This window comes from Ochotona curzoniae, unplaced genomic scaffold (genome assembly GCF_017591425.1).
Source record: "Ochotona curzoniae isolate NIBS_2020 unplaced genomic scaffold, NIBS_Ocur_1.0 scaffold_2587, whole genome shotgun sequence".
Classification (NCBI taxonomy): Eukaryota; Metazoa; Chordata; class Mammalia; order Lagomorpha; family Ochotonidae; genus Ochotona; species Ochotona curzoniae.
This window is the reverse complement of record NW_024467096.1, coordinates 16,160,035-16,173,775: the sequence shown is the minus strand read 5'-3', so window position 1 is coordinate 16,173,775 and position 13,741 is coordinate 16,160,035. Positions and strand designations below refer to the sequence as shown.

Below are 13,741 nucleotides of genomic sequence, written 5' to 3'. Positions count from 1 at the left end.
GTATCGCCCGGCTGGCGGCTGCGGCGCCGACATGCGCCCGCTGCTCGGCCTCCTCCTGGTCTTCGCCGCCTGCACCTTCGCCCTGTACTTGCTGTCGACGCGGCTGCCGCGCGCGCCGAGCCGGGGCTCCGCGGAGGAGGCGGAAGGCAGGTGCGTGATCCGGTTGCCCTTGGTCGAGGTGCGGGTCCGCGGGAGGATCCGCGTGGGTGGACGGAGATTCGGGGTGGCGGCTGGTGTGGGCTCTGGGTTTCTGGCCGTGGAAGGGGTGGGAGCCCGGCCGGGGCCCCGGGACTACGGGGGCGGGGCCGGGCTGCGCGTCGGGTGGGCTGCGCGGTGCCTTTGAGGCGGTTTGTGGGGGGAGACGCGGGGTCCTTCCCGGGAGCCCGCAGTGCGCCCCTGACCCCAGGCCGTCCCCCGCGGACGGGACCCTCACAGCCGCTCAGGCTCCCTCTCGTCCGCCCCAGCCCGCGTGGCGTTGGGATTTAATGGACATGAGCGTTTCCAGAAGTCGCGATGGGTCCTACCCCCTCTTCCTGGCAGGCCACGGGACAGGCCATACCGACCTGGCCGGTTCTCACTGAGCGCCGCGTGTGTGTGTGGGAGTGTATATGTGTGTGTGCGTCTGGCTCGGGGCATTTCCTGGCATTTACCCACTGGGACTATGTGCGCTTGTCTGTATTCCTCTGCCGTCGCGTGTGGATCAGCATGCCTCCTGAGAGAGAGGTGTGTGTGTGGGGAGGGTCGGTGCGGGGAGTTCACCCTCTGTTTCGCTGGCAGAGAATAGGCGACCTTTACTCTGTAACCCTTGCACGGGATTCAGAGATTACTGAGCCCCAGATGAGGAGGGTGAACAAGCCGGCTCTCTGAGTGAGCTGGGTTTCCAGCCTGAAGCATTGTCAAGAAATTGCGTTTATCGTGTGGGATAGAGATCTTTTCCCAGAAAATCTGCCAGTCGCTTGTTAGTGAATGATAAAATCTAGTACGGAGACAGCCAAGTGAGGTCTTGTTCTTGGTTTGCAGGGCAGAGTGTATACCCCTGAGAGGAAGCCCAAAGGAAGGGACTTGGTGTACTTGCCTGGAAAGTATCCATTTGCCTCTTAAAATCGATCCTAATATCCAAGAGCTGAAGGGGAATTTGGTCATCACCCAATACCAGATTCTTATTTTACTATTATTTTTGAAGGACTTGCTTTTGTTTGAAATGCAGTTAGAGGGTGAGACTGAGATTTTCAGTTTCCTGGTTCACCCCCTCACATGGTGAAGCCAGGAGTCCAGAGCTTTCTCTGGTTCTCTCACGTGGGTGGCAGGGGCCCAAACATTGGGACTATCTTCCACTGCTTTCCCAAGAGCATTCGCATGGAGCTAGAGTGAAAGTGGAGCAGCTGGGGCTCAAATCTGTGCTCACATGGGATATACCATATGCACTGGATTCCCATTTTATTTTTTTATTTTTTTAAAAAGACTTATTTACTTGGAGGAGTTGCAGTGAGAGATGCAGAAAATCTTTCAGCTGCTGGTTCACTCTAAATGGCTGCAGTGGCCAGAGCCAGGATGGTCCAAAAGCCTGGGAGCCAGAAACTTCTTTTAGGTCCCCTGTGTGAGTGCAAGGTCCCAAGGACTTGGGCCATCCTCTGCTGCTTTCCCAGGCTATCAGCAGGGAGCTGAAGCAGAAGTGGAGCAGCCAGGACTCAAACCAGTGCCCATTTGGGATGCTGGCACCATGGGTGATGGCTTAGCCTGCTATACCATGATGCTCCCCTTCTCCCTGTCCCCAATCTCTGATTTTATGTTGAGGCCCAGGGACTAGGCCAGGGTCCCACAACTGCAAAGTAGTGGAGTTGGGATGCCAACCCAGGTCTGTTGCTTCCAAACTCTTGGTCTGCCCTTGCTGTGTTATGTGAGTCACCTGTCATCACTTGCTCACATTGTGCGTGTGTGTGTGTGCACACCCGTGTGTGTGTGTGTGCGCGCGCGCGCTCAGCAGAACCCTCTGTGGGAAGCAGCCCTAGTGAGGAGCTTTCTCAGGGACTCACCTGATGGAGCTTCCTCTTTTTATCCACATTTAAAAAAAAATTATTTTGACAGTCTTAGTTGATTAGGGCACAAAGGTTCAGGACGGTGGGTAACACTATTGTTTCCACATTATTACTTTTTTTGAATCTGGGGCAAAGGGGGAGATAAAAGGAGAAGCCCCACCCAGCCCAGGTCCCTGATGTGGGGTATGCTCCGAGGGTCTTGCTCAAGTGATTTTGATAATTCAACAGTTCTGAATTGCTGCCTATCTTGCCATTCCAAGCATGATGAAATCGCTGCAGAATCCACTGGCTGACATAGTCCACCTTAACTCCATTTGCCCAGATGCTCACTGCCAACACATGGCTCGGGTAGATATCGATTTGTTCTCTCCTCCTTCTTCTGTTGTGGTAGCAGGTGTTCTTTGCAGTTTCTGATGGACTGCCATGTCCTCCATGTGCAGCTGGGTATGCTGTCCACTCTGTGTCTGAGCCTCTGAGGAAGCTAAGCTTTGACACTTGCACTCCTTGGTCAGACCGTGGAACCTGCACTTCTCTTCATGGTTGGGGTTCTGAGTTCGGCAGTTCAGTTGGGGAGATCCCCAAAGAAACTTTGTCTGAGGTGATCCCAGACCAGATTCTTGTATGTGCTAGCAAGTACAGGGTCTGGCACAGTCCATCACCCCAATCAGCTGGTGATTGCAATTGCTGGATCAGTTCTGTTTCCAGACCTGTCTTCCACTCGAACCAATGGGTGTTGCAGTCCAGCCTGATTCTGCCCAGCACACACTTTGCTCTCACACAAACCAGTGGGAGCTGCAGCCTAGTTGGAGCAACCCTCAATAACCCCCACCAGATCCTCCCCCTGTCCTGGTTCCCGTGCTTGCCAGCATGTACAGCAGACTAGTCCAGTCTGTCCTACATCCCATTCAGTTTTCCTACATGTCAGTGGGCACTGAAACATAGTTCAACCCACCCAGGCCCACTGTCCAGCCCACACACATGCTGGTGGGTACCATTCTGTCCAGCCAGGTCTGCCCCTGTCCTGGTTTTTATGCTCTCCAGTGGGAGTGATAACCCAAGAAGGAGGTGTCCACTATTTCCCTCCTTGGCCCACACCTGGATCGTGCACTTTCCAAATGGTTCTACAGTTCAACTTGATGGAATTAACCTCGGTGCCAGCATCTGCCATTTGATTTTCATCCACTTTTCCAAATCCCCAGGTCGCTGTGGTTCCCGTCTGACCTGGCTGAGCTGCGGGAGCTCTCTGAGGTTCTTCGCGAGTACCGGAAGGAACACCAGGCCTACGTGTTCCTGCTCTTCTGCAGCGCCTACCTCTATAAGCAGGCCTTTGCCATCCCTGGCTCCAGCTTCCTGGTCAGTGCCCCTGTACGCCTCCATACCCCTTGCTGACCTGGAAAGTGCAGACCCCTCACCCTGCAGTTGAGTGAGGGAGAAGATGTTTTGATGCAGAGGTGCTGACCTGCAGTGGCCTTCGGTACTACCTGCTGGTTCTGTAACAGAGCAGGGAACACTACAGCTTCCTTTTGTCCCACTACTGTCTCCTGCCCTGCCTCTTTGCTGTGTCCTAGCAGCAGTCTGGATCTGCCTGAGCATTTTGTTGAGTGGAAACTGGAAGAAAAGCAGACAAGGCTGGGAGAGGCAGGAAAAGTGGGTTGTGCTGTCGATTCAGACATTACCTGCTTGGGGTTGCCCCTGTGTCTGTTGTCCCCCTTCAGGGGAATAGGACCCACTGCTTCTCAGAGGAGTCCTGTGCACAAGCCTGCGTGTGCAACCCAGTTCTGCTGGGATGCTGGCCATGAGACCTTCTTTCATGAGGAGAACAGTAAGGGTAATAGCAGGCACAGGGGTGTAGTAAGGATTATGGAAGACGTGTAGTCAAGCACTTGGCACATGGTGGGTATTGTGCAGGTTCCTACCACAACAGCTGGAGGTGGGTCAGGTTGAAGCCAGGAACTGGAAACTCAGTCCAGATCTGCCATGTGGGTTGCAGGGATCCAAGAATTTCAAGGAAAAGCTGCGACTTTTCCTTCAGCTCCTTCAAATGGGGGTTGGGTTCTGGCTGGGTGAAAACCACAGGAGGTGGGAAGGTTGTAGGCTGTGGGATGAAGCGGCTGGAAGGTAGCAGGATGACTCCTGGCTGAGTTTGTTTTCTTGGCAGAATGTGTTAGCTGGTGCCTTGTTTGGACCATGGCTGGGCCTCTTGCTGTGCTGTGTGTTGACCTCCGTGGGCGCCACGTGCTGCTACCTGCTCTCCAGCATTTTTGGCAAACAGCTGGTGGTCTCCTACTTCCCTGATAAAGTGGCCCTGCTGCAGAGGAAGGTAAGGACAGTGGGCACATCTGAGGATCACCCTATGGCCCCGAAAGGAATGAGGACCAAGGTCTCCCACAGTGCTCTACTCTGCCGGGGTTCCACGGGGGTGTAGGGTCCCAAGGTTTGGTCCATCCTCGACTGCTTTCCCAGGCCACAAGCAGGGAGCTGGATGGGAATTGGAGCAGCGGGACATGAACCAGCGCCCATATGGGATCTCAGTGTCAGTGCTTGTAGGCAGAGGATTAGCCAGTTGAGCTATCGTACCAGTTTTTAGTTCAGTACCTACATAGTGCTTCCTTGGCGAGGGTTGTTGGCAGAGCTGGGAAGGGAAGATGTAAAATGTCTAGTGTGGTATCAGCACCAGCAAGTTTTCAGTCCCTGGGGACCCTTTCTGCGTCTTCACAGCCTTGTGTTCTTTACCCACAGGTAGAAGAGAACCGAAACAGCTTGTTTTTCTTCTTGCTGTTTTTGAGACTTTTCCCCATGACGCCAAACTGGTTCTTGAACCTCTCGGCCCCAATTCTGAACATCCCCATTGTGCAGTTCTTCCTGTCGGTTCTTATGGGTAAGATGCTGGTGTGGGGATCTGGAGTGTGCAGAGCCGAGCCATTGGGGGTGCTGCCTGTGCATCAGCCACCGGGACACATGCTGCCTCTGAGAACACAACGCAGGCTCGCAAGGGGCACCTTGGGGCCTTGTGACCTAAAGTAAAGCCTTATGACTCATGTTTGACATGAAAATACCCCTGGGATAAGTGAAGATTGTTACCGCAGTAATTCATGCCGGTTTTGGTGCCACACACCTGCCTGGCACCTAGGTTAGAAGAGACAGTCGGTATAAAGCCCACAGCTGGGCCATAGTAAGTGCTCATCAAGTGCTGGCAGGAGGAGCAGGGCTGGCGGGAGGCTAGGAGGCCGTGAGTCTTGGATGGGTACTGAAAGGAGCAGAGCCAGGAACCTCCTGTGTGGCCTTGGCCCCTGTTTTGATTAGGCTGTGACTTAGGAACAGCTGACACCTTGTGGCAATGGCATGATCAGCAGCGAGCTAGAGGCTGAGTAGAGCAGTTTCTCAAAATGTGGGCCTTGGGCTGCCTTTGCCAACCTGGCAGCAAGGTCAGGGTCTTGCTGAGAATCTGGATTCTGGGGCCTGCTCCACACCTCCTGAATCACAATCTTGGGGGTGGGATCTGAGAGTGCATTTTTTAATTAAATGCTTAGATAGTTAAAAACTGTGCTGTTAAAAATGGCACAGGCGGGCCCGGTGCCGTGGCATAGCAACTAAAGTTCTCATCCTGAACACGCTAGGATCCCATATGAGCCCCCGTTCTAATCCTGGCAGCTACACATCCCATCCAGCTCCCTGCTTGTGGCCTGGGAAAGCAGTCAAGGATGGCCCAAACCTTGGGACCCTGCACCCATGTAGGAGACCTGGAGGAAGTTCCTGGCTCCTGGCTTTGGATCAGCACAGCACCGGCTGTTGAGGTCACTTGGGGAGTGAATCATCAGACAGAAGTTCTTCCTCTCTGTCTCTCCTCCTCTATATATCTGACTTTGCAATAAAAAATAAATAAATCTTAAAAGAAAACACACACACACACAGAGGGACTTTTAGCAACTCCTATGTTAGGGCCACATAATGCATCAACAAATCATCATCTCTGGCTGGGACTTGCAGGCCACACAGGTATTTAGCTCTTAGTTCCCAGAAGGGGTTCTGCTGGAAGCAAGAACTGGCAGGGCACCCAGATGACTTCCAAAATCTCTCCTTGCCTTGGATAAGTAAACAGCCTTCAGAAAGTCAGTTAGCCTCAGTGGGCCTCTCGGCCAGAGAGCCTGCAAGCACAGCACTGTTTCTCAAAACCTGGGCCTTGGAGTGCCTTTGACAGATGCTATGGTGCTAGCATCTGTTAACACTGGTGACGATTTGTGTTAGAAGTAAAACACCCTCTTCTTTAGGCCTACAGCAAGGATCACCTTTTAACCCTTCCTTAAAGCCTGGAGGGAAAGACATTCCAGGCTTCTAGGTCAGGGATAAATCCCTGGCTGCGTAGCTGCTATTAATAGGGAATGCCTGAGAGATGGAGAATTTAAATCGAAGCAAGATCTACCGCAGCCACTTCTGATCCTATCCTCTTGCAGACAAAGTGCCTCTGCCCCTTGATTAATTAATGGGCGCTAACAGCTTGAGGCTTGGGGAGACTCCAGAGACTGCGGGCTGCCAGGCTGTGTGACCTTGAGCGCTCTGTGTCTGTCACCTTTTACAGTCTTCCTCTGCTACAAAAAGATGCATTATTAGGGATCTTAGCCTATTAGAGACTCAGGGGTAGGTTTGGGGAGAGGCCTTTAAAATTACCGCAGTTCCTGGGCTCTGCTCAAACCCAGCTAACCAGAATCTCTGGGATAGAGCTTGAGAATGTGTTTACACCAAGGGACTGTCAACAGAATTCAAAGTAGTGCTTTTAAGAAATTTTAAACATTTTTTTCATACTGTAAATCTCAAATGGTGCTTTTCTGTGTACTTTGGCTATTTAGTTTTCAAAACCAGATTTGGAGCTCACATTTAGCAAATGAGTGAATTTTTTTTTTTTTTTTTACAAACAGTCTTTTTTTTTTTAAGATTTATTTGTTTATTGGAAAGTCAGATATACAGAGAGGAGGAAAGACAGAGAGGAAGATCTTACATCTGATGAGTCACTCCCCAAGTGAGCGTAACAGCCGGTGCTATGCTGATCCAAAGCCAGGAGCCAGGAACTTCTTCCGGGTATCCCACACTGGTGCAGGGTCCCAAAGCTTTGGGTCATCCTTGACTGCCTTCCCAGGCCACAAGCAGGGAGCTGGATGGGAAGTGGAGCTGCTGGGATTAGAACCGGTGCCCATATGGGATCCCGGCACGTTCAAGGTGAGGACTTCAGCCACTAGGCCACGGCGCCGGGCCCAATGAGTGAATCCTGTATGTTTTTGTACTTACTGCGCTCTGTGGCTTATCTTAGTTTTCTGCACAACTTTGTTTTTTCCTCTTAAGAAAAAATTTATGGCCCGGCAGTAGTGTGATGGTTAAGGCCTCACCTTGCATGTCCGGGATCCCATATGGGTGCTGGTTCTAATCCCGGCAGCCCAGCTTCCCATCCAGCTCTCTGCTTGTGGCCTGGGAAAGCAGTTGAGGATGGCCCAAGGCTTTGGGACACTACACCAGCCTGGGAGACCTGGAAGAGGCTCCTGGCTCCTGGCTTTGGATAGGCTCAGCTCCAGCTGTTGCGGCCACTTAGGGAGTGAACCATCGGACGGAAGATGTTTCTATCTGTCTCTCCTCCTCTCTGTGTATCTAACTTTGCAATAAAACTAAAATAAGTCTTTTTTAAAAAAAAGAAAAAAATTTGAAAAGATTTATTTATTCATTCAAAAGGCAGAATAACAGAGATGGAAGAGAGTTGGAGAATGAGTGGAAGAAAGACATCTTTAGTTCATTGGTTCATAATCCAAACGCCCGCAACAACCAGTTCATAAACAGCACCCAGGAACTCTGCCAGCCTCCCATGTGGGAGGAATCCAGGCTCTTATCAGGTGCATTAGCAGGAAGCTGGCTCATAAGTGGAGGTGCCAGGAATTGAATTAGCACTTTGATATGAGATGCAGGCATTCCAAACAGTGCCCCAACCCAGTGTGCCTATTTTGAACTTTTTTTTAAGATTTATTTAGTTTTTATTGGAAAGTCAGATTTTGCAGAGAGGAGAGACAGACAAAGATCTTCCATCCGCTGATTTTACTCCCCAGGTGACCACAACATCTGGAGCTTAGTGGATCTGAAGCCAGGAGCCAGGAGCTTCCTCCAAGTCTCCCAAGCGAGAACAGGGTCCCAAGGCTTTGGGCTGTTCTCTACTGCTTTCCCAGGGCACAGGCAGGGAACTATTTGGGAAGTAGGGCTGCCGGGATTAGAACTGGTGCCCATATGAGATCCGGCTGCAAGCAAGGCAAGGACTTTAGCCATTGGGCTACCACACTCTACCCCCCTATTTTAAACTTTTTTAATGTAACCTGTATGTATATATCTATATAAAGCATCTGAAGGTGTTTGCTTGTACCCGGGAAATGGGGAAAGGAGGGAAGAGATCGAGAAAGGAAAAAAAGGGAAAGAAGTCATCTTTTAGGGGTCAGGAGTCAGGCCAACAAAATTGAATAACTTTTCTCAATTCCTTATGACATTTTGCAAATGTTAGCTCACCCATTTTCCTTCCTCCAGTAACAGGCTCTTTCCCATTTTCTTCTTGCAGGTTTGATCCCATACAATTTCATCTGTGTGCAGACAGGCTCTATCCTGTCAACCTTAACCTCCCTGGATGCGCTCTTCTCCTGGGAAACAGTCTTTAAGCTGCTGGCCATTGCCTTGGTAGCCTTGGTTCCCGGAACCCTCATCAAAAGATATAGCCAGAAACACCTGCAATTGAATGAAGCAAGCAGTGCTAATCATATAAATAATAGAAAAGTCACATGATTGGGGTTTTCTGCCTTCCTTGTACTTGGACTCTAAGGCTTGTTTGTAGAATGGGTGCACTTGTCTACAGCCCCTCATTGTTCCATCAGTCATCTTCCACGGGTAGTTTGAACACTGTTCATCTGTGTGCAGTGACTCATCATGGCAGTCTGTGCCCTGGATGATGGATTGTATCAGGTTCTGGAAACAGCCCTGGGTTAGCAGGACACTGCAAAATGGATAGCCTCCTAGAAATTCCATTTCTGTGGGGGTTTTGGCCAGCTAGGAACCCACAAGTGTTTCCTGCCTACCTTTGAGCTGCCTTGGGAGAAACTTCTGATTGTCCAGGCTGCCTGTTTTGCCAAGTGACAGGCAGCAGTGACAGCTTCTGTTAAGCCCCATGGATGCTGTTGCCTTCAGTAATGACACATGGTTCACATCACTGACAGTGCTCAACATCTTGTGTTAGTCTCTGACAGAATGTTTCTTTTGTCCTTTTTTGTTGATGATCTACCTCTTCCATAAGCCAAGAAAAACAAGCTGAGGAGCTGCCTAGGGCTTCCCACGCAAGTGCACAATGATTGCCCTGATGCTCCTGTGTTCAGAAGCACTGATATCACTGTGTATGTCAGATCTTATGGTTGCATGCTCTGATAATTAAGCAGAATACCAACAGACTATTAAATATGAATGGAACAAACGCCATGTCTGTGCGTGTGTTCTGGAGAAATTCTTACCCGTCTGGGCATAGCCCTTGAGTCACCTGAATATGTTCATTATTTAATCTGTTTGTTCTGCATGAGACTGCCTTCTGTGTCCTGTCAAGGAGAATGGATTCAGTACCTTAGGCTATCAGGCAGTGAGGTCCTGGGAATGTTTTTCATTATGCGATTTCCTAGAAATAATTTAGGATTAATTTGTATTTGTATTCTACCTTACAACGCAAGGAGGAAAACTGGATTCATTACTTTGCTGTTATCTTGATTATTGTTTGTTGTGGTTGCAGTATGGAATTGGGCACAGACCTGGGTTGTTCCAAAGGGTACATGGTCCCTGGCACCCACCCTGACCAGCTCTTCTGGTCCGGTCCTCTACAGAAGCTCAGGATTTCCAGGTCTATTGCTCTTGGGCATCATCTGCAGGGTGTTTGATTTCAAATCCTGCTGTGGCTTTGATCTGGGCCTCTAATTCTACATAAATCTTCCACAGGAAAAATGGGCTCCTAACCAGTCCTATGGTTTCTTTCAAAGAAACTTTGATTATAAGCATGAGGGTGGGAAGGGAGCCCAGTGGGCTTTGGAATCTGTGGGTCTCAGTGTTCTGGAGGTGGGGAGGAAAAGCAAGGGAATCTTCCACACTGTAAAATTTGTGTCCTTTGCCCCTTTTTCAGATCCGTAGATGTGTCTCTTTCTCTTCCTCTATAACTTTACAACAATGTGCCTCATTGGCTGTGAGTTTCCAGGCAAAGCAGGGGCCCAAATACATGGAAATGAGTGTTCTGTAAATAAATGACTATCAGTGCTTGTTTGTACATAATTACCTTTGAGTTGCTCTTGCCAGTGGGGATCTGGATTGCTTAAAAAAAATCACAACCCAAAAGAGGTCTGCAAGTAGATGTCCAGTACTTACTCATTCCTGTTCAGTATGTCCTTAATTGCAGAAGGATGGATTTGCCGACACTCAAGTTTTCAAGTATCTGAGCTTCAAGAAGACCACACCAAATCACCTCTCAACAGAGCTAGCTTCCTGTTTCTAAGCAGGAGCACCTCACAGGCATGCAGTCAACTCTGAACCTTAGAGGTCCCCTGTGGTTGCAAAGTGGATGCGGGGCTTCTCAGCCCAGCCCCTTCTTGCCCTCCACCCCCACTCTAAGCAGTTTTGAAAGGAATTGTTATTCAGAGGATATGAACAGGAAACAGATGGAAATCAGTATAAAATGCTCATCTGCAACTCAAATTAAAACTCATCTCTCAGTCAGTCAAAACAGATGCTAAGTGAATGTGTGCTTGCTCATCCCAAAGGTTTGAAATGTTCCCTCAGTGAAGGAGCTTGACATCACAGTCCTGTGAGGTTCCTTGAAGCGCGCTACATTTGACAGGACTGAAGAAGTGGTTCTAGAATTCCCTGAGCTCTTGATTCCACACTGCTTGGATGACTGTGGAGTTGTTGTCAAAGAGATATCCAGTCAAGATTTTCCTCATTATCACAAGGCTTGGTTAAAGAAGGTATCTTTTCTCTTTAGCCTTGACACGCAGGGTACCTTTTTGTGGAATTTCTAGTCAGGAAATATGTTCCCTGCGGATCTTATTCACATCTTGGCTATATACTGAATGCCTTAAGATACAATACCCTGTACCATCTAACATTGTTCATGCAATTATTCATACAATTGATCTAGATGGTATCAGCATGACAGTTAACCTATACAGGAACTTTTTAAAAGAACTAATTGAATTAGTTGGGTGGAAGACTATCATTACTGCTCAGTGGTCACTCAAAATGGGCAGGAACTGGACAGGCTGAAGTGTCAGTGCCTCATGTTGGACAGCAAGAGGGGCTGCAGCATCTCCACTCCAAGGAGCAATGAACTGGAAAGATGCTCACAATGCAGTGTGATCTGAGGTCAGAGGCTGGAAAGTGGGACCCCCCAAGGTACCTTCCCAGGCTTAGGATCCTCAAGGGACACAAGCCTCCTAGAATCTCAGTCTTGTTATGGACAGCATCACAGCTACTTTTTTTTTGTGTCATGTATATTATATTTATGCTGTGTACATTATATTATACATATGTTATACAATATATTAACATTATTAACATATATACATATAAATATATATATATATTTTTAGTCTTCCTGCTACTCCCAAGGAGGAGAAAAACAAATTAGTTTTGTGGGCTCTGGCAGAAAGGAGGTCATAAACTACACTATTGATGCTCACAGCTGGTCCAGGAGTTCCATGCAGAATCCCCACCACCCCCACATCCCCACCCCACCTCACTTCCCTTCAGGGTGTTAAATAATCCTCTTTTTGCTTCCAGTGTAGTCCCAGGATTTTATTCTTAAGAAACTTGGGGAAGTTTACAGCTTTTGAACTACTTGCCCATCCACTCAGTCATTTGTCTACTTAGGAGCTTTCTCATGATCAAGTCAAAAATCACACTATGTTCATTGGGCTTAGGGGCGGCACACACACATCCTCAGATGATTGTTGTTGGACACGGAAAATTCGGGAATACAGCTAAGATGCATACCAGAGAGCTCCCGAATGGCAGTTCCATTTGCATTTCCTCATTTAAATCATAACATCTGCAGTAATTCATAGTTAGCAATCAACACAATCATTGTGTTATATCATAAACCACACCTTCTGATCGACAGAAAATGAGACTTGATAATATAAAATAACAATAATAATGCCATAACTTAAGATCGTTCATGTAGTCCAGCTACAGAATTGATACAAAATGGAATAATTTAATGCAAACAATACTGTCCTCTGTATAAGTTAAACATTTTCCTTCATCCTACCTAGATGCTACTAAATTATAGACACTACATTCTAAATCAACGTCTCAACATAAAGTGTAAACAAATGGAGGGATCAGACAGGCAAGAGGAACTGCTCTCCACTCCGTCCTGCCTTTCCTTTTTGGCTGATGCAGTTAGTGTAACCCGGAAGAGGGACAATCTGTTCACTTGCATTGGAAATGGTCAGGCCCTGAATGTGCAAATCTTGCCTAATGTCCAGCATGATGCACTGTCAGAGTGTAACCAGGCTAGAGAGGCTGTCTTACAGTTAACCTGTCTTACAGACATCACTGAGGTCCACGTGTGTTTGTACCTACAAATCTGAGGCTGCAGCTTTCCTTGCAGCCAAGGAGCCATGGTGTACCTCGGGATGCTTTTCTGGGATGACTTGTGCTTGGGACAATGTAAAGTCCTTGCAATTGCTACTTAGCATCAGTTCTGATCATTTCCAAATTCAGTTATTCAAAACTGCATCAATTCAGAGTGAAGGGAAATGGATTTCACACATAGTGATACTTAACAAAAATGGTATCTATCGTGGTGGCAAAGGGGATGGGTGCCTTTTGTCAATTGCTTATCATGCCTTTATTCTGACTGTGGAGGTTAGTCACTAAAGCTTCAGGATAGGATGAGTTAATGAGTAAAACAAAGGGATGATTTGGGATGGGGCAGAGACATCCTAGCTGCCTTTAGAGACTGTTCTGCTCGAATGAGAGTAACTCCAGCAGACAGCACCAAGCCCTCCTGAGAATGCACTTCTACAAATTCTACTGTTGCTTTTCTAACACTGTTGCAAATCTTCTCTTCTCCTAATCCTTTTTCTGTTCCTCAGAAACCTTAGGTCCTTTCTACTGAGGAAAGTGGGTAAACAGGTGAAAAGGAAGTAAGCTATAAGAAAGTGGCACTTCAATCTACAAGATCAACACATTTGGTCAAGATAACACATTGGTCAAGATGGTGACAATGACAGCGCTAACAAGGGGAATATTTGCCAAGGATTACCTGTAAGCCTTACTACCAAGTACTGCTTTCAAAAGTTGAAAATGCAATCAGCTTCCACATATGCACAGTCTGTTTCCGCCAGAAGGAAGCACACACCCTCAAAGACCTTGGGGGCATATCTGTTCACCAACCTTCTCTAGGTTTTTTCCATCATCCACCTGGATAAGCTGTCTGGACTGAGTATTCTCAAGTTAGCTGGAATTGCCTCTCTTTTGGCTGCTCATCACACTCTAAAAGGCTCAACGTGTCTTGCTGTGGTTCTGGCTCTTCCTCAAGTCACGGCTGAGAACTGGTCCCCTGTTCAAGCAGCAGTGGTACCTCCCAGCCCCACAAGTTCCAAATGATGTTGTTCCTAAATTCCACTTCTTTCCACTGTTTCCTATTTCTCTTGCTC

The 13,741-nt window shown here is 48.3% G+C and overlaps 1 protein-coding gene across 1 annotated transcript; it reads left to right on the top strand.

Annotated features, from left to right (window-relative positions):
* TMEM41A (transmembrane protein 41A) lies at positions 1–10,778 on the top strand. The gene is made up of 5 exons (XM_041002941.1): positions 1–150; positions 3,236–3,389; positions 4,195–4,356; positions 4,776–4,914; positions 8,617–10,778. Exons 1-5 carry the CDS (start codon positions 32–34, stop codon positions 8,835–8,837), a joined length of 795 nt encoding a protein of 264 aa, XP_040858875.1. The 5' UTR covers positions 1–31; the 3' UTR covers positions 8,838–10,778.
* Positions 10,779–13,741: the final 2,963 nt, after the last annotated feature.